A 21,210-nucleotide genomic window follows, 5' to 3' on the forward strand; every position below is an offset into this window, starting at 1 on the left:
TTGCTTTCCAGATTTTTATTTATTACTTAATATCATAAAGTGAGGTTAAGGTTCCAGCTGAGATCAGGGCCCCGTTGTGCCGGGGGCTGCCCAGACACAGAGTGAGAGACAGTCTCAGCCCCAAAGAGTTTGCAGTCAATAAGTATGTTTGTAGCTGATCATGAATTGTGTGCTTAATTGCATGCAAGCTCACAGCCTACACAATATCATGGCCATATAATAATGATGGGTGGAAGGTTATGTAATAAAATTGCCAATTCAATAAGCCAAGGCTAAAAGACAAGTTCAACCCCCCCCAAAGGATGGCTGAGAAAGAACAATTAAAGGATCAATCCTATAATCCTCTGCCATGTAATCAGACGATGCTGACCAGCACAGCCCCTGAGTCGTAGCAGCCTCCCAACTTTCCCAAGCTCCCCTAAAATTTCGGTGCTGCCAGGGCTCCTCATTTGGTCTCAAGTCCCAGCTCCTGGAATCCTGTGAGCAACTCAGCTTTCGCTCAGGGCTAGCATTGCACAGCCATGGTGCTGCATTGCGCCTGGTGAAGACGCTCTCTGCCGATGGGAGAGAGCTCTCCCGTCGGCATAATAAACCCACCTCGGCGGGAGAAGCACTCCTGCCAACGCAGCCCTGTGCGCGCTGGGGCTTAGGTTGGTGTAACTTACGTCACTCAAGGGGCTGGCAATTGTGTACACCCCTGAGTGACATAAGTGATGCCACCATAAGTGGTAGCATGTACAAGCCCTACGTAGAGGCAGATTAAGATTTACTGGGGCCCTGGGCACAAAGAATATTTGGACCCCTCCCTCACAGCTCCCTCGCCACGGGGCTCCGCCCCCTGCTCCTCCTCCCTCCGCGAGGCCCCGTGGTAAGAGCCATCCAGGGAACTCAGGCTGCTGTAGGGAGCCCTGGACCTTCCACCTAGGCTGACCAGACAGCAAATGTGAAAAATCGGGACGGGGATGGGGGGTAATAGGAGCCTATATAAGAAAATGACCCCAAAATCTGGACTGTCCCTATAAAATTGGGACATCAGGTCACCCTACTTCCACCTACTCTGGCCGGCGCACCCCAGGAGGGTGGGGACACAGGCTGGGGGCTGCTCTTGGGCCCACCAACCTCCGCCACAAGGCAGGTGGCGGGTCTGGTGCGCCCCACAGCAGCCTGACTCCCTGGGTGGCTCTTTACCATGGCCTGGGTCTGGCTTCTGGCCTGGCCAGGGGGGTGGAGCCTTGGAGGAAGAGGTGGAGCAGGGGCAGGTACTAGTAGTGGCCCCCCCCCGACTTCCACACAGATTCCGGTGGACCTGTGACCTGTGCATTAATTCGCCCCTGGCCCTAGGTTTCTGCCTCTTGGGCTTATGGAGAAAAGTCTGGAAACATAACCCCCAGCGGCTCAGAAAACTGTTAAAACAACCCATGATTTAGTTTAAAAAAAATCTCATGATTATTTCCAATAATCTTGTGATTTTGGAGACCTGACTAATTTTTAAATGCAGGGGGCTGGCGTTAACATCATTTGCAAATATATACACAAAGGTCACAATAACAAATGACTAGGTGATTGTGTAGGCCCAATCCTCATTTAAGGGTCTTCCAATAATCTCCCAGGAATTTGTTCTTCTCACGGTTGTGTATGTTTTAGAGAGTAGGGTCCACTTTGGGTAGATGGTGTAAACCATATGAGGCAACAGTCAGTGCTGAAGGAGGATTATGTGGCTGGGGAAACTTGGGCTGGATCCCTTAACAAATGTCTGAACTTTCTTACCAGGTACAGAGATTCTTAGTGTAAGAAAAGAACTAGGTGGGATAGGCAGAGGGGATCTGGCTATCACAACACACCCTCAACCTGTGGAACTCATTGCCAGGGGATGTTGTGAGGGCCAAAACTATAACAGGGTTCAAAATGAAGTCGGTAAGTTCCTGGAGGACAGGTCCAACAATGGCTGTTAGCCAAGAGGGTCAGGGATGCACCCCCATGCTCTGAGGGCTTGTACACACTAGCGCTTAGGTCGGAATAACATATGTCGCTCGGGGTGTGAAAAAACAACGCCCCGAGCGATGTAAGTTACACCGGCCTAAGTGCTGGTGTGGATAACGCTATGTTGGTGAGAGACAGGGGTCTGTGCAGAAATTTAACTCTGACCTCTTTTTGGGTGCTACGCATTCTGTGCTCCCCCTGGCTCCGACAGGAGCTTGCTCTTCCCTCTCTCCCTCCCTGTCCGGGCTCCGGCAGGAGCTCGCTCTCCTCCCTGCAGCCAGGAGGAGCTTGCTTTCCCTGCCACCACGGCCCCTGGGCTGGAGGAGTTCTGTGCCCCCAATGATTAGTAGCAATTCTAGTGCGGACTAGCTTTGAATGTCCCTAACCTCTGTTTGCCAGAAGCTGGGAGTGGATGACAGAGGACGGCCCAAGAGTTGCCCAGTTCTGTTCATTCCCTCTGGGGCACCTGGCCCTGGCCACTGTCGGAAGACAGGCTACTGGGCTAGATGGGCCATTGGTCTGGACCAGTCTGGCCATTCTTATGCTCTGCCACACACTCCACTGCCTCTGATTAAGGCATTGGGGCAAATTCAGAAGCAGCACAGTGCTTAATTTGTGCCATGGCATTACATCAGTTATGAATGTAAAAAAAAAAACGGCTTAAGCCCTGGCAGCTCTGTCATTACTAGGGTGACCAGACATCCCGATAACATCAGGACTGTCCCAATATTTAGTTGTTTGTCTCGGGTCCCGACGCCATTTGTCCCGATGTTTTGGCTTGGGGCTGGAGGAGGACACTGGTGAGCGCTCACCTGGGCTCCCGGCGGTGCTTATTTGGGGCGGCTCCCGGGAAACGGTGGGCAGCAGGACCCTGCGGCCCCTAGGCACAGGGGCGGCCAGGGGCGTGTGCGTCTGCATGCTCCACCTACCACGAGCGCCGGCTCCATCGCGGCCAATGGGAGCTGCGGGTGCAGACAGGGGTGCTGCGTGCTACACACACCCCCAAGTAAGTCCCGCCCTCACAGCTTCCAGCCAATGGCAGCCGGAGCCAGTGCTTGTGCCTGGCGCAGCACATGGAGTGGAGACCCCGCTGGCCACCGCTGACCCGAGGCCAGAGGAACCTGCCAGGTGCTTCCCAGTGGGTGGGAACCATCCCCCAGGTAAGCGGCGGGGCTGTGGGCAGGAGCCGGGGCCGTGTGCTTGGGGGGCAGGGGGGGCATGAGGCCATGCACCCCCAACCCGCAGCTTGCAGCAGGACTAGAGCGGGGGCTGTGAGCCCCCGACTCATGGCGGGGCTGCACCCGGAGCTGGGGGGCCCTGCACCCCCGACCCGCAGCTTCCTCAAGCTTTGTATCCCCCTCCCCCCATGGCTCCAGTGGGGGCGGGAGGCGGGGTGAGCCCATGGCTGCCCCCACCTAAGTGTCCCGATATTTTGTTCTTGTCATCTGGTCACCCTAGTCATTACAAATTAAGCACTGAGGCAGCATAAATGGTGTTGCAAGCTACATGTGGGAGGAAGGGTGTCGTTTACATGCCAACAGCACAGTGAGCGTAGCAGGGAAAGCAACCCGGTGATTGTCGTGGGCCATATGCCTGTCGGCTGCCTTCACCAAGGGTGAGCCTCACCCTTTCAAGGCCTCTTCTGTTCCATCCCAGTCTAGCCCTTCTTCAGATGCAGGCTGGGTTTGCTACAGACCCAGTTCTTCTCTGTCTGGCACCTCGAGGAGATGACGGCCACGTCGTTCAGATACGCGCAGCTTCCTCCTCCCTTCACCTCAAACCTGCAAACGGGAGACCCCGGGGGGAGAGTCAGTCAGTGCTAGGCAGAGGCAGAGAGAGCCAAAGTCAGAGAGAGACCAGATTTTGGAAGGGATTTCCCTTTCCTGGACCACCGCCAAGCTCCTCCCTCCCCATCCAGAGGGGGAACTTTAACAAGGGCCAAAATGGGAGCGGGGGGAGAAAGAGGCCAGGGGCTGGGTGTCAGGGTCCTGGGCAAAGGAAGGCAGAATTAGTGGCTTGGGAGCCAGGAACTGAAGCCAGAGGTCAGAGCCAGTAACAGGGTGAAGCGTGTCAAGATGAGGACCAAGCGGAATCAGAAATCGGGGTCCGTGTGGCGGTTCCAGGGGTCACACCGGAGTCAGACTCTAAGTCAGAGCCAAGGTCCATACCAAGGTCCACGTTTAGCAGCCCATTGAGCAAATTTAGCACCAGTGAACGAACACGGAGAAACTTCACAGAAAGAAAGCGGGACTCACATGCTGTTGAATTCTGTCCCGTTCATCCACCTCCAAGGCTGGCTTTTTTCCCGCCGCAGGCCGATCCAGTAGTAAGTGCGCCCCTTGTACCGCATCAGGAAAACCTTTAAAACAAGGTGTCTTCATGAATTTGGTCTGTTTAGAAGCATTTCCAGGGGGCTCACCGCCCGAGTACGTAGATCTACTAAAGCCCTCTGCCGTCTCCATGGACCTCTGTGTGCAGCCTTTGTGCAGAGCATAGCTTTGTAGGAGAAAGAGAGAATGCTCCGAGAAGGCCAGAGGTTGAGCTGGGTAAAACGTTTCACACAAAACGGCTTTTTTGCCCCCCCACTGGAAAATGTGGATTCGGTGACGCCGAAACATTTCATGAATTCGTCAATGTCACCGAATTGTTCATTTTGCAAAAAAACACCCCAACATTTTATAAAAACAAACCATCTCCTAGGGTGATTGGGGGGGGGAGGGTTGAACATTTCTTTTCATTTCAAAATGTCTTGGATTAAAAAAAAAAAATCAAGAGATTTTGAAATGAAAAGAAATAGACGAACCCAAAAATCGCCACAGGAGATTGTTTTCAATAAAGGACCATTTGAAAATGCTCAGTCTCTAAAAGAAACTTTTTGACTTTTTTTCAACTTTTTTTATTCACTGAAAATGTTTCTTTTGCGGTCTGATCTGAAACGAGGGGTGTTTTTTAATCGGTTTTTCAAAGTGCACCAAAAAACATAGCCTTGCCCCTCTACCTCCCCTTGGGGAGGTTCGGGTGTAAATCAAGCCATCTTCTCGGCTCAATTCACTTTACTATGGCCAATCTGCATGGAAGTCCTGAACTGGGGAAGGAATAAGGTCCTCTTTCCTCCTCCAGCAGATGACCAGGGCTGGAGCTCTGCTGGGCCATTCCTTGAGAGGAGAGGTTCTCCCAGAGGGATCAGAGGTCCCTACAATTGCACGCTGACTGGAGCACCTTGGACCTAGCCAGGGCTGGGTTCAGTGGCCAGAACTCTCAGACAATGTCGCCTCCCAGTAGAAGAAGCACCAGGGCCCCCCACTGCACTTTCCTTTCCTTTTTATTTTTTTTTAAAAGTGTTCAAAAAATACTGGAAATCAAAACAAAACATTTCAATTGACCCCAAACGAATTTCGGGCCCTCCCAACTTTTCAGTTTGATGACAATTTCGAAAGATTTCCCTTTGAGTTTGACTCTACGGTGCACATCGTCAAATCGAGGGCACCCCCTCCTGCCCGGATACGGCATTGCAGGGGACTTCACCTCTCATGCTCCCAGGGGCTGCTTCCTTGGCCGGCCGTAGCCTTTCTCCGCCTGCCTCTTCTCCCGACTCCCCCTCAGGATATTCTGTGGCTCGGCCGCCCGGCCAAGTCACGTCAAGGGTTAAACCCCTTCCAGGGGCAGCATGAACAAGGCCAGATAAAGACTCAAACAAGGCTTCAAACTAACAGCCCTTCCGCCCCTCTCCCTTGTTGTATCCTGACTGTTAAATGCTAGCCCAGGAGACCTCGCTCCTCTGCAATTTCTCCCCAGCTGAGCTCCCTGAGTCTATTTACAAGCTTTGGCTTCACCCCCCTTGTTGAAGAGGCAGGTAGTTACTACCTGCCAGGTGCAGAACATGATTAATTGGGTCCTTGCCCTTGCGTTGCAGGTGCTGGGGACAAAGCCCCATCACAGCTGCAAATCGGGGTTTTTTTTCAGACTTGCCCTAGAACCAAGCAAACCCCAAACACGTTATTTGCCCCAGTCCCTTACCAGGTCCTGCAAAGTGTCGATCTCAACCAGGGAGGCACCCAGTGAAGAGCAGTGGTGCTGACTGGATTCCCAGTTCCCTTCCGCTTCTGAGAAATAGTAACATTTCCCTTGGTACCCGACCCAGCCGTCCGGGCAGCAGGGTTCAGAAAGAAGAGGCTCAGGGGCACGAGACATTACCACTGGAAATAAGAAAGCAATATAGGGTGAGAAATCTTTCCCTTTCCGTCTCAGGGCCTGGGTCTCCATTGGCATGCGACGTGGGAGGGAAACACCACCCAAGCATGAATGTCAGCACCTTTCGCTCTTTCTGAGCTGCCTCAGTGATTGTCCAAGGCAGAGCGCCACGGGGGACTGGACCTTCTGTATCCACGGGGAATGAGTAGAAACAATCCCCTCAAATCCAGGCCTTGCTGAGAGCTCGGGCAATGGCTTGGAGGGCAGAGGGAGTTAGAAATGAAGCCTCCATGCCCCTGATTTCAGGGGTGCTCTAGGAGGGGAGTGGGGACAAAGAGTCTGGACTCCTGGGTTCCATCCCCAGCTCTGGGAGGGGAATGGGGTCGAGTGGTTAGAGGGGGTGGTTGGCAGACAGGACTCCTGGGTTCTATCCCCGTTCTGGGAGGGGAGTGAGGTGAAGTGGGTTAGACTGGAGGGAAACTGGGAGGACTCCCGGGTTCTATCCCCAGCTTGCTTAATGTGAATCAGTGGCAAATTGGCTTCCCCCCTGTGCCCCAGTTTCCCTTTCTATAAAACAAAGGGATAATGAAACCAGCCTTTATAGAGTTATAATGGGGTGTGTAGACCCCATGCTGTGACAGCCAGGAACAGAGTTAACAGACAGATCAGTTATTCCCGCAGCTGAGACTAAGGGGCCAGTTAGCAACAGCTGCAGTAAAAGGCTGCAGACTGCAGCTGAGAAGGCTGGTTGCCGGAGAGATTTCTGCCGGGAGCCAGACTTCCAGAGGGAAAAGATGGGAGGACATAGAATGCAGAGAGGTGGAGGTAAGAAGGAGCAAGGGTTTTAGCTGCCTAAACACATGGTCCCTGGGCTGGAACCCAGAAAGGGCATTGCAGGGTCCCCCCCACCACTCCCAGAAAGGGGGTGGTCTAGAAAAAACTCCCTGAGAAAGAAAGAACAAGAAGCTGATGACCTGATAGAAGGTGATGGACCTTTATGGGCTCTGGGACTCAGAAGGGGTGAGATTACTAATGACCTGGAGTCGCGAGAAGAGCCCAGAAATGAGTCCCAGGGGGAGGCTTAAAGGGCCTGGCCATTAGACTTTGGGGGTCAGGGGTGAGGTAGTTTTGCACTTTTCAGCTAACCCTGGAAGGGAACCGGACTGAGGTGACCTGGCTGACCACAGAAGCTTCAAACCATGGCAGAACCAGGTGTTATAATAATAAATAGATTTATTAACTACACAAGGATAGATTTTAAGTGATTATAAGTAGTAAGCGTACAGATCAAAGCTAAAACAGACAAACCCCTGCAATGCCCCATCCTGGCATAAGGGGGTGCTGTGGGAGTGAGCTCTAGGGATAATTATGCCTATAATAGGTGCTGATTGAAGCCCTGGAGCCAGACATTTTCAAACCCATCCTGTTGTGGCAATTGCAATTGACCAGAATGTTCCTTTCAGTCACTGGGGTTGATCTCTAGGGGATAGGGAGGGGGATGAGATGTCATGGACACTGAGTTTTTTCCTGCCTGGGTAGCCAGAGACTTATCTGTATGAGGAAATACAAATGGGGTCGGGGGCGGCAGGGGGGGTGGGGGGAGCGAGGACCTAAAACAAAACTGTGGCATGAAGGAGCCATTTGCTAAGCTTCCACTGCTCAGACAAGTCGCTTTTTTATGCTTTCCACAGGTTCTGTCCTGCTTTGCTACACTGTAGGGTGTATGGGGCGGGGGCTTTGTCATACGGTGCTGAGTTCGTAGAGTTTATAGAGCAGCCCTATAGAGCTCACAATCTAGATTGAGAAAGGCTGGGAGAAAGGAAAGCTCATTCACCCCATTTTACAGATAGGGAACTAAGGCACAGGGAGATGAAATGACTTGCCCAGGGTCACACAGACAGCCTGTGGCAGAGGCACCATTTGAACCCAGATCTCCTGAGTTCCACCCCAGTGCCTTTCCTCTCCGGTCAGCCTCCTGCCATACAGGTCACAGCTGTGTGTCCTGGGGCATTTGACACTGGGGAGGCGTAGAGGGTGCTGTTTGGAGATGGTGGAATACGCACATCTTTGTTATCGATATTATATTAGCCCCTAGAGGCTCCAGCACGGATCGGGCCCCCATGGTGCAGGGCGCTGTATGCGCATGTAACGACCAGATGGCCCCAGCCGCACAGAGCTTCAGTCTAAATTTCGGCCAAAACGAGTTATCGGGGGGAGGTTGATTCCCGTCATTCTCAGCTCTTCCATGGCTTTACTCCTCCATGGATCTGGGAGCAATCTGCCAAGGAGCCCTCGGGGTCACGGTCCCCATTTGCCAAGTGGGGGCATGACAGCATTCGCGCTTGAGCCTGCTAGGACACGTCACTGGGCTACGGGGGAGAGTGTGCATGGACTGTGCAAAGCCCTCTACTGCCCTCCCCAGTCCTGACCCTCAGCAGCCCTCCTCCCTTGTCCCTCCCATCCTCAAAGGGTGATGGGGTGTTTCCACCTCATTCCTCCCTCTTGGGTCAGCCACCCTGCTGCTGGTAGCTCACGGAGGTACATGGAGAACCTGCCTTCAAGGGGCACCAGCATTCGCTACAGCATTATGGGCTGGCTGATGAGCTCCTCGATTGGGGGCCGTTTGGCCCTGGAGCCCCTCATGCCCTCCCCCAGCATTGTAGGGTGCAGGACCTATAGATCCGGGACTGTGATCACAACAGCTCCGGGGGAAAGGGGAGCCACAGAGATCCAGGCATGCAGGGCTGGCAACTCACCTGCCAGAGCTACTATCAGAATGAGGATGAGGATGGTCATGATACTCATCAAGCATGCGACTGCAGTTATGGCTTTACGGGATGAGAGAGTTTTGCAAACGGCGTCGGGGGCATAATCTGAAAGAGAAGAGGAGATTAGCGCTCCCACTGGAGAGGCAGCTGAGCTGCCCTAGGAATTAGCTAAACAATTCCTCTCTCTGTTTAACACAACAGCCCTGGATGGGTCGTTGGCAGGATTTCAGTCCAGGCCTTTCTTAGGGCTTGTCTACACTGCCAAGTTGTCATCAAAACTTTTGTCTTTCCCGTGCGTAAAAAAGCCCTCCCCCGAAAGACAAAAGTTTTGCGAACCATAGGCGCCGACTTCCCCTCTTTCCCCTGGGTGCTCGACCCCCACTCCACCCCTTCCATGAGGCCCCGCCCCTGCCCCACCCCTTCCCCCCCCATTCCAACCCCTTCCCCAAAGTCCCCGCCCCAACTCCACCCCCTCCCTGCCAATATTCCCAACTCCTTTCCCAAATCCCCGCCCTGGCCCCGCCTCTTCCCCGCCTCCTCTCCTGAGTGCGCCGGAGCGTGCTAACACGGCCAAACTGCTATTTGGTGGCAGCCAGGCGGGAAGCGCTGGGAGGTAGGCGGAGGAGCGGGGATGCGGCGTGCTCAGGGGGTGAGGAGGAGGTGGGGCGCGGGGGTGGGAGAGGAGGGGAGCTTGGCTGCCGGTGGGTGCAGAGCACCCACTAATTTTTCCCTGGGGGTGCTCCAGCCCCAGAGCATCCACGGAGTCGGCGCCTATGGTGTGAACGTAGCTTTGCTGGCAGGAGTGCTCTCCCGCCGGCAAAGCGAATGCCGCTCGCAGGGGTGGAAGAATTTTGTCAGCAAAAGTGCCGACAAAGAGCGTTTACACACGCCGACTTTTGGCGATAAGGCTGTGTTGAGACAGCCCTGTCGCTGAAAGCTGCGTGGTGCAGACAAGCCCTTACTTGAGCTAAATAACCCAGCTTCCCCCGTTCAGAAGCTGCCGCAGACTCATGTCCATACCGTGGCTTGGCACTAGATGTGCCCTGTGTTTAGTATGGCCATGCTTAGGGACTGGAGTACGGCATGCAGTATCAAGCTACTCCAGGTGGCATCATCCTAACTACTGTGAAACCAGCCATAGATTGCAAACATACTAATTTCTATCTTCACGCCATGAGTGGGGTTTGAACCTGGGGATCTAAAGGCATGAGTTGCTGCAGCTTGAGCTAAAGGGGCACGTCGTCTAATGGAGGAAGCAGTAGCAGACTCGTAAATTTCATACACGATCCAACCTCTAGAGAGCCCACAGCGTGTTGACTAGGTATCACCTACACTGTCAGCTAGACAAGTTACAAGAGGGGCACCCAACCCTTTCAGCCTGACGCTGAAGATATTTCAAAAGGTCGTCCTTTGCCATGCGCTCCCATAGACTCGGGCAAAGGCAGTCAAGCTTTGTAGGGAGGCAGCAAGGTAGCTCCAATCCCTCCCATTGCAATGCAGCAAACAGCCAGTGGGGGGCGCTGCAGGCCAGAAGGGAAAGCATCTGCTTAAGAATGTTTGTGACACCAGAATTGCTCTAGATGTCTAAGATGCCTGCCTGGTGTGTCTTTCTCATGTGCTCCAGGTGTAACTGATTATCAGATCTGGGATCAAGAAGGAATTCCCCCCCCCGCCCCCGGGTCAGATTGGTAGGAGCCTTGGGGGTCGGGTCTTGCCCGCCTGTGTAGCATGGGACAGGGGGTTGCCTGCTGGGACATCTAGACCCGTTTCACAAAGTTCTTGAACAATACCATCAACGGTGCCCCCACGAGATCTTCCAAATCAAGTGGGATGACTGACGCACCACAACAGTGTTCTGTCCCAAGCCAAAACCTTCAGCACTGAAGCTATGATCGTCCGCCACCAACTCCATTGGGCTGGTCATGTTCTTTGAATGCCAGAACATCGATTCCTGAAGCAGGTCACATTCTCACAACTGAACCGTGGCCAATGGTCGAGGGGCGGACAAAAAAAAACCCGCTTCAAAGACACCTTCCAAGCCAATGTGAAGAAGTACAATATTGACATAAACTCCTGGGAAGCCTTCGATCCAGCGAAATGGAAAAGGACTTTGTGGCAAGGATGCCAGTATTTCGAGATCCAATGGAGACAACAAGAAATGGGGACAGGAGAAAACAATGCTCCGCAGCCTGACTCGACAATCCAGATCTGCCCCTTCCATTGGGAAATGTCTGCCCCAACTGGGTCAAGATCTGTGGATCCTGGATTGGTCTTGTTAGCCACCTGCAGATCCACTAGCAATAACTAGCTATCATTTTACTGGGAGACCATCATCCTTGAATGTCGAGGGATCTCTGACCTCCCTGGTGTTCCAGGGAACGCGGGTGTGTCGGGTTCCCCAGGGTGCAACCCGGACCTGGGGTACCACTGGGCCCTCTGTCTTACTAACCTGTCTTACTAACTGTGATGCTGTGACACGCTTCAAACCTCTCCAGGTACTACACTTACACAGACATCCTCAGGCAGGGACACACCCAGCTGAGTTACACGAATGCTTCTCCCAGCCACTCATGAACCAACAATAGAGAGACTCCAGCCAATTCCCCTAGCTCCCCAGCCTTGGACCCATGGGCTGTACCATCATCTTGCCCTGATCACACACCTGACCAATGTACGTTCATTACTCAGTCTGTCCCTCCCTCAGTGTAGAGAGGACATGCACCAGCCCTTGAAACCTGAGCAGAATTCCAAAGCACTTCAACCAAAGCACACTGTTTTAGGAAAAATGTAAAACAGATTTATTAACTACAGCAAGATAGATTTTAAGTGATTATATGTAGCAGGCGTAGAGAGCAAAGTTGGTTACCTAAGAAATAAAAGTTATATCGAAACCTGAGTTCTATAAACTAGACTGGATTTGAATCAGGCAGTGTCTCACTCTGATAGATGGTATAGTTCCTGAATACACGGGCTTGGATTCTTCTTTCCAGTCTGAGGCCACCTCCCCCATTCAAAGTCCTTTTTCTCCAGATGTGTTTCCAGGTGTTGAGTTGTGGGGGGAGTGAAGCCAAGTGATGATGTCACTTCCCCTCTTTTATAGTTTCTTACCCACTGTGTATGTCCTATCTCTGAGAAGTCTCCATTGTATACAGTTCCTGGGATAGACCTTGGGAGTGTGGATTCCTTTAGTGGGCTGTCAGTGTGTCTGGTTCTCCTATTGTTGCACCTGAAAGGCTGGTTGTGGGTGTTCCCAACCTCACAACATATTTCAGTCACACACCTGTAGCAAAACTTCATAACTTCTCATCCAATGACAGCACAAACAATCCAACAGGCTATTAATGTTCAACAGATCGAGCCTTTTAAAATGATACCTCACAAGGCAAACCTTGTACAAAACATCGCATAACTATCTGACAGTGGTGAATATGGGGGTTCTGGGATGCTGCTTGGAGCACAGCGGGCACTGATGGCACTTCAGTCTCTCCTGATCTCTGAGGATTAAAATACTTTAGTTTAACTGAAGTTCTTGGCCTCAACGTAGGGGTATTTGGGTGAGACGAAGTGGCCTGTGCTATACAGGAGGTCAGGCTAAATGATCTGATGGCCTCTTCCAGCCTTCAACTCTATGAATCTATCTCTTGGGCTGCCAGGGGAATGCTGAGAACGAGTCAGAGAGACAGCGTCCCTTACCTCTTCTCAATAGCAGTAGATCACAAGCAGACACTTCATGTTGCGGGATCCAGCCAATGGAGACACATTTTCAACCATAATCGAATGTGCACTTTTGCTGAACACACAGAGCTGGCAGGACAGTGGTAAACATATTTTGTGAAAAATGTTGGGGGATTTATTCTGGGTTGTTTTTTTTTTGCACAGACCACACCAGTTTCCAGTTTTGAGCAATGAAACTTCCAAATTTCTGTTGGAAAATTCTGATCTGACGCAGTTCAAGCATTTGGGAGGAACATATTGATTTTGTTGAAATTGTCTAGGGTAAATTATCTAAGTATATCGTTTTCACTCTATCGTATTCAATATATCGTTTTCAGCACAGTTGAACGTTTCAGTGGGAACTTATGAAAGTATTATCATTTTCAGGACATTCTAATGAAGTAATCAATGTAAAACATTTCAGCAAGGTCTGTTCCATTCAAAATTGGTATTTATACCATGCTCATCACCGTACCTGAGTGCCTTCCAGCCATGCATTAAGAAACATGGCTACACATCTGTCACTCCCCAGAGGGAGTAGCATGTGCAGTGGAGTGTCTTCTTGTGGCAGGATGCATCTTATTTTATTATAAATATACCCGTTGCGCTGTGTCTAAGAGAAGTCAAAGGCCTGTGCCTTGCACTTGGAGCGGAAGGTGCTGAGGTTTGTGATGGTCCTTCGTTCTTGGGGGAATTCACACCACACAAACCAGCATTACCGTATAGTTGAGGGATCAGTTGGGCCAGAGGAACAGAGCTGTCCACCACAGTCTTCATCCCAGAGTTTTAGGTGGACTTTTAGGTATATTGGGCCCACACCACGGCGTGCCTTGAAGATAAGGATGGAGACCTTGAACAGTCATACGTGAGGGCTACAGTTTAGAGAGATTATTGGCCCCCCCTCCCAGTATCTAGAAAATAGACCCTCATCCTTTCCCCCTCACCCACATCCCTTCCCTTAAACATCTGCTGCTTTTTAAATGTCAACACAAAACCACTGACTTTGTTTATTCATTATGAGCTATTTTATACGCCCAATCACGTTCCGCCAGCTAGTTCTGCTAGCTTCCTCTCTCACTCACCAGCTCTATTCAGCAATGGGGACCCCTGGGAAGCCCAGGGGTATTTTGTGGTGCTGTCCAGAGACCAGCACTATGGACAACCAAAGGGCAATTTGGGACGTAGGTAGGAGGACAGCATGTGACCAAGCCTTCAGGGGGATAGGATAGAGTAAGGTTTCAGGCAGACAATACACGCTTATGCTTTTAGAGCCAGAGATACATGGTATCCAGTAATGGTCTCACCAGCTCTGTATACACAGATGACACCATCTCTATTCTGTTTCCCACCCTAAGTAGAGATGTTGTTTATAAGACACCCTTCCCCTGGTTTTCGGCCCCAAATTTCCAGAAGGTTGAAAGGTTGCATGAACCAAAAAACAAGGCATGTTTCTGTGTTACACTTACACCCACAGAAATCCCCATTCGCAAGAACCAGTCAGGCAACCACATGCCCCTGTTGCTCAGCTGGCCCCAACCACTGTTCAATTGCATGCATATGTGTGAGATTGTGGGTGTGCACAACCTTTGCCCAGACAGGTTGTTTGGGGATGTGCCAGCTACATTTTAAAGCTTAAAGACCTTGGCCCTCGTCTTTTTCCACTTCACACCCTGCCCGGGGGGTGATCTCCCATGTCTTTAAGTATCCTTTCTGTGCCAATCACTCCATCTATCTCTCTTCATCCGATCCCATATCTCGTCCTGCTCTCAGTCGCATTACGGTGACGGTGACCGGTTGGACATAAATTGGGTGTCAGTGCAGATGACTCCACTGAGGTGACCATGGCCCAGCACCACGGTGGAATTTAGGCTGCTATCTTCCATGGGTCTGAGCCCAAATATCCTTTGTCCCCCCCTTCCTCTTTGGAAAGTTTGGTTCTCGCTCTGTGACTCAGTGACACTCCCCAGCTTTTCCCCAGGGCATTTATACTCAGTTGGTTACCTAGCTTTGCTCCTTTCTCTGCATCTCCTTGGTCTTTAAGCGGCTTCTCTGGCTCTGTTTTCTCTCTCTGCATGCCTTTCCCCATCTCTTCCTAGGAGCTCTGGAGTGTGTTTTGCTCTGATCAGTTGCCCTTCATTGGATGCTGCCGTATTCCAGACTCAGTGGATGTCCAATCAGCCAGAGGTGGAACCAGAGCCGAACCCTAAAGCCCTGTAATATAACAACCAAGAGTTTTTACAAGCTGTGACTTCTGCAAAACTATTTGTTTTAGTAGCACCTCATCTGCACAACTCACCCCCACCCCATTTGTCCCTTTCAACAACCAGTTGCATCCTGTCAGACCCCTAGATTTTAAGCACTCTGGGGCAAGGACTATCTTCTTCATTACTGGTATGTACAGCACCTAGCACAATGAGGCCATGAACCTTGATTGGGTTTCCTGGACTCTGCCATAAGATAAATCAATAATGATATGATTTAAGGGCTAATGAGCTTTATGGGGATCTTTTGTCATTCATCCTCTGGTTCATTAATTCATCACTCAGAACAATGGGTAGATTAATAATAAACCTTCCTTTCTCCCACCTTATGACTTTAAGCGAAACAATGTTAAGCGAATTCAATTTCCCCATAAGAATTAATGTAAATAGGGGGGTTAGGTTCCAGGGAAATTTTTTTCTTTGCCACATAAAAGACTATATTTTATATATATATATATATATATATACACACATACACAGAGTATAAGTTTTAAACAAACAATTTAATACTGTACACAGCAATGATGATTTTGAAGCTTGGTTGAGGTGGTGAAGTCAGAGGGTGGGATATTTCCCAGGGAATGCCTTACTGCTAAATGATGAATTAGCACTCGGCTGAGCCCTCAAGGGGTTAACTCATTGTTAATGTAGCCTCACACTCTACAAGGCAGCAGGATTGGAGGGAGGGGAGACAGCATAGCAGAGAGAGACAGAGACACACACCATGTGTGTGTGTGAGAGAGATGCGCATTTCCCCTTTAAGTACCCTGACCCACTCTTAAGTACATTGCCTGATTGAGTTAATCAGCAAGGGGAGACTTCAGCAGCTGCTGCCAGGAAGCTCCCTCCATCCTGAGCCCTGTTGTGTATCCCCCTGCTCTATGGAGATGGGATAAGCAGGGTGCAGGAGCAAGGGGGAAGGGGACACCCTGACATTAGCTTCCGTCTTCTCCTGCCCCCAGCAAGCAGGAGGCTCGGGGAGCAGCTCCAAGGCAGAGGGCAGGAGCAGCACATGGCAGTGGGAGGAGGGACAGCCGAACTGCCCAGCAATTGGGCTGCCGCCCAGGGAACTTAAGGAAGCGGGCAGCTGATAGGGGGGCTGCCGGATCACCCTGGTTCCAAGCCCCCACCAGCTCGCTCCAAGCTGCTCTTCCTGCAAGCAGGGGACAAAGCAGGCAGCTGCCAAACAAAGTTAAAAGGGAGCATTGCACAACTTTAAAGGAGCATGTTCCCTAACTGATCAGCGATGTAACAAGGACGTTAACCAGGGACGACTTTAAGTGAGGAGTTCCCGTAATCTGCATGTTCTTGAAAGCCTGGGACTGTTTATCTCAGAGAGGAGGCAAATAAGAGCGATATGACAGGAATCGCCTCTCGTTATTTTATATTGTGTCGATCATGTATGTTAAGTTCCTCTAGTCTGGTTTTATAAAAACAGACCTTCTTTTGCAGCTCCTTGGTTGCATTTTTGGCAAACCCAATTTAATAATAATACCCCATGCATTTCATCAGTAGATCGGGAAGCACTTTACAACAGAGGTGTAAGGGGGGATCCTTATCCCCATGTTACAAGTGGGGAAACTGAGGCACAGAGCCCAGAAGTGACTCACCTAGCAGACCAGGGGCAGAGCCACTGGAATAAAGGCCAGTATGCACTCGGCCACACTGCCTATGCAACTGCAAATTGCTAGCTTTAGGACCTGTCTCCTCTGAGAAAAGCCAGAGGCTTTAACCACCAGTGTCCGATGCAGAGCAGACAGTACTGTTTTGGGTAGGTTTGCTGCCAGTCCAGGGCTTGCCTGGACTGGCTGGGACAAGCACTTCTTCTGCTGCACCTTGGTAGTTAAACTGTATTCCAGGAGCAGCTGCTCCCAGTGTCAACAACACCCACACAAGCTTTCGACAAGAGAAAAGGCTTTTGTTGGATACAGTGACTTCCTGGCACCACAGAAATGAAAGCCACTAAACAATGCTCCAAGCTTTTATTACGCTTACTTTCCTGGTTGGCACAATGTAGCTCGGCAAAGCATTTTCAAAGGGACTCACCCACAAGGGTGTCCAAGAACCCAAATAAAATGGCCCCCCTTTTTCTAAAGAGCTCAGCAGCGGCCCCCCCATGCTGTGCTAGGAAGGGAGGCAAACCTCAGTTCACTCCTGAGGTCCTGAGAAGTCCGGAGGGGGAGAAAGAGACAGAAGCGAGGGGAACCACAACGCGGGGGACTGGGTGGGAGGGCCAGGGGGAAGCCCCAGGCACAAGGAGAAGGAGCTGTGGGGGACAGCCAGGCACATGGGAACTTGGAGACCGCAAAGCAGTCTACAGAAAAGGACCTGGGGATTACAGTGGACGAGAAGCTGGATATAAGTCAACAGTGTGTGCTTGTTGCCACGAAGGCTAACGGCATTTTGGGCTGTATAAGTAGGGGCATTGCCAGCAGATCCAGGGAAGTGATTATTCCCCTCTATTCGGCACTGGTAAGGCCACATATGGAGAATTGTGTCCAGTTTTGGTCCGTCCACTATGGAAGGGTTGTGGACAAATTGGAGAGAGTCCAGCGGAGGGCAACGAAAATGATTAGGGGGCTGGGGCACATGACTTCCGAGGAGAGGCTGAGGGAACTGGGGTTATTTAGTCTGGAGAAGAGAAGAGTGAGGGGGGATTTGATAGCTGCTTTCAACTACCTGAAAGGGGGTTCCAAAGAGGATGGAGCAAGGCTGTTCTCAGGGGTAGCAGATGACAGAACAAGGAGTAATGGTCTCAAGTTGCAGTGGGGGGGGGAGGGTCTAGGTTGGATATTAGGAAACATTATTTCACTAGGAGGGTGGTGAAGCACTGGAACGCGTTACCTAGGGAGGTGGTGGAATCTCCATCCTTAGAAGTTTTTAAGGCCCGGCTTGACAAAGCCCTGGCTGGGATGATTTAATTGGGGTCGGACCTGCTTTGAGCAGGGGGTCGGACTAGAACCTCCTGAGGTCTCTTCCAATCCTACTATTCTGTGATTCTGTGATTCTAAGCAGAGGCACTAACTGGGAGGCTGGAGGGGATGTGGGAGCTGGGGAAAGGGTATAGAAGGCAGAGCAAAGCAGTGAGGGGGTGAGGGAGACAGCAAGGCAGAGGATCTAAGGGGGGGCGGGGGCAGCAACCCGTTGAACCTAGCCGCCAAAGAACTGGAGGAGAAGGTAGAAAACCTACATCATGCAAATTAGAGAGAGAGAGACTCCCCTGGCCATGGGCGGAGTGGGTGTAAGTCAAGGGAGCGTAGCCAAGGGCCTGTCTGCACTAGAGAGATACAGGACTGGTCTATCCTTTAGCCTGTTCCCTCGTATCCACACTCTAGTTTGCATCGGTCAGCGTTTTACTGCACATCCACCCACCCAAGATCCCCCAGGTGCAAGCAGAGGGAAGCATCTGGTGCGATCGGGGTCGCATCATCAGGGCAAACGGCCCTTCCCCTTCCCATGCTGCTGTCCCATGGTGCCCAGGCCATTGCAGAGTGGGCCTGTAAAATTACCCAGCAGGCCCCGGCATTCTGGGAGTCGGGCAGCACACCATGGCAGTAAGTGGTACTTAACGCTGGGGCTGCACCCACAGCAAGGCACTCCCATAGTAGTCAGAGCAATTGGGCTGCCTCTGTCAAATGATGTTACGCCGGTGGATTCCTCTATAAAGGCAGGGTCCGTGTGGGCTTGATCCTGTACAGGCTTTGTCTACACTGCGGGATCTGCCCCGATTGCAGTCACCAGTGTAGCTGCATCAGTCCAAACCCTAAATGCAGACAGAGTCATGCACTGTAAAGCACGGTTTGTGTCCAAGCATCTAATCCCAGTTTGGAGGAAAAAACTCAAGGTTTCCTGGGACCACGCAACACCCGGCACCTCGGACAGTAACTGACGTCAGTGCAAAGTTGTTGCATCCACTCTGCGCTGGTGGAAATGACTGCGCAAGGTGCTGGGCAACTCAAATCAGATCCCACAAGCCTGCACTGTGCATGCATTTTACTCCAGGAGCTGCAGTCAGCGTAAACACTCAGGGCAAATGTGCCTGTCAGTTTCTTAGCGGGAGCATTGTGGGTAAAACCAGAGACAAAAAAACACAATCTGCTACAGCCCAAGCAAAAGCTCTGTGCTAGGGCTGTCCTCGTATCCGCTGGATCAGCACAAAGGGGAACGTGTAACATACACTCACCAGTGGGTTACACCAATATACCCTTAAACCCCTTTCACAGCCCCTCCGAATGCAGCCTGCGATCCCTGCCCCAAGGAGGTGCCAATATCTTATACTCCCCATCTAGGCTGCCTAAGGCCACATTTGCCAAATTCCTCAGCTATGAGAAACAGATGTGTTCTGTTTTGCATTTGCTGTTTTATTGGCTGGTTTTAGTTCCTCTCCCAAATGGGATGTGGGGGGAAGGAAGTCCCTCACTTTTGCTTCGGCCAGCAGCGACTCAGATCTGTCTTTCTTCCTGCTCTGCGACCTTGGCTGAATTTCAGAGCAAGGCAGGGGCACTGTCCCCACTTCAGTGATTTGAAATACAAGAACATACAAACTAATCCAGAGTGGAATCAAGAGGCTCCCACCCATTTCCTCCCTCCTATCTCGCTCCCAAGCAGCCTGTCTCCTGTCCCCTGGTTTTGAACCCAAGCACTCTGTCCTCTGGTTCTGAACGCGTCAGCTCTGGATCCTGTCCCTGTTGGGGGGCACTCAGAAAGAAAAAGGTTGAGAACCCAGTCGTAGGGGATAGGGGGTATTCTCCCCTCACCCAGGAGGACAATCTCCCCACTAGCCCATATAGACCAGGAAGGGTGAGCTGCTTCCGGAGCTGCAATCCTATTGTTCATTCCCTGGGAGTCCTGCTGGGAGCAGTGTCCTTTGAAGAGGGGGAGGGGACAAAAGGGAAACAGCCCCACGTGATTTCTCAGAAAGGGCCCAGATGAGAAGAAATGAAAGCAACCAGTTAGTTTCGTGGGAGGTGCCAGAGGAGGAGACAGCCAAATAAAGGAGCAGTCCTTGTGGCACCTTAGAGACTAACAAATTTATTCGGGCATAAGCTTTGGTGGGCTATATCAGACGCATCTGATGAAGTGGGCTCTAGCCCACCAAAGCTTATGCCCGAATAAATTTGTTTGTCGCTAAGGTGCCACAAGGACTCCTTGTTGTTTTTGCTGATACAGACTAACAGGGCTTCACCTCTGAAAGTAGGAGGAGAGGGGGTTGCCATCTTCCTCTTTTCTCCGGCTGAGGGGTGCGTGCTCTCGGGTGGGGCCAGAAATGAGGGGTTCAGGGTGCGGGAGAGGGCTCCGGGCTAGGGCAGGGGGTTGGGGTGCGGGAGGGGGTGAGGGATCCGACTGGGGGTGCGGCTCTGGTGTGGGGCCAGGGATGAGGGGTTTGGGGTGCGGGAGGGGGATCCAGGCTGGGATGGGGGGTGAGGGCTCCGGCTCTGGGTGCGGGCTCTGGGGTCGGGCTGGGGTTTGGGGTGCAGGAGGGGGCTCAGGACGGGGGATTGTGGTGCGGGGTATCACAAGTCTGGTGATATTTAAAGAGTTGTGTTTTTTTATCTTAAAGCCCCAGGTAGCGTTTAGCTATTAGGACAATATAAACGTCAAACAACAATAATAATTGTTCTAAGCAATAAATTCTCTACACAAAAGAATAAATGGACACAAATCTGACATCAGGAATTACAACATTCAAAAACCAGACGGTCCCAATATTTGGGGCTTTATCTTATATAGGAACCTACTACCACCCCCACCCCCCACCCCCCCCACACACAGGCGGGATTTTTCACACTTGCTAGCTGGTCACCCTACTCCTGTCTCTTTCTCGGTGCTCCCGACATGTCCTTCGATTTCAAGCCCTCGCCCCACTTCAGAAAGTTCAGCGACATGTAATGCAGGAAGATTCAGACATAAACCGGAGTGGAATGTAGTGGCTCCCTTCCATCCAGCCCCCCTCCACCGTCTAGCCCTCCCCACCCCAAACTGGGTTAGAGCCCCCAATCTTAGTGCAGCCTCAACCCCTAGCTTACAGTGGAAGATTCAACCCCTGCCCCCCAGTCCCCTCCTTACTTTGCTGCTGCTGCTAAGGCAGCCTGCAGAAAGGCGATGAGAGTTTCCCCGGTAGTGGTGGTTTTTTCTTGCAGTTTGACCCACCCCCAGAGCAATCATCAGCAGTTCCCTGTGCAAAAGGGAAACCGCAAAGCACAGTCATTGTGTGACTCCTGTCCTCATAACGGCCGGGGGGGGGGGAGCTGCTGAGATCCACTGATCCAAACTGTAAACCCTGCATATGATGGAAA

General features: G+C 51.6%; 1 protein-coding gene across 1 annotated transcript; it reads right to left on the reverse strand.

Moving 5' to 3' along the window:
- LOC125621687 (C-type lectin domain family 2 member B) lies at positions 1 to 21,133 on the reverse strand. The gene is made up of 6 exons (XM_048818816.2): positions 20,981 to 21,133; positions 14,655 to 14,864; positions 8,928 to 9,044; positions 5,998 to 6,176; positions 4,236 to 4,339; positions 1 to 3,761 (listed from the first exon to the last, which is right to left on the reverse strand). Exons 2-6 carry the CDS (start codon positions 14,737 to 14,739, stop codon positions 3,638 to 3,640), a joined length of 609 nt encoding a protein of 202 aa, XP_048674773.1. The 5' UTR covers positions 14,740 to 14,864; positions 20,981 to 21,133; the 3' UTR covers positions 1 to 3,637.
- Between the last annotated feature and the right edge of the window lie 77 nt (positions 21,134 to 21,210).

Source organism: Caretta caretta, chromosome 14 (genome assembly GCF_965140235.1).
Source record: "Caretta caretta isolate rCarCar2 chromosome 14, rCarCar1.hap1, whole genome shotgun sequence".
Classification (NCBI taxonomy): domain Eukaryota; kingdom Metazoa; phylum Chordata; order Testudines; family Cheloniidae; genus Caretta; species Caretta caretta.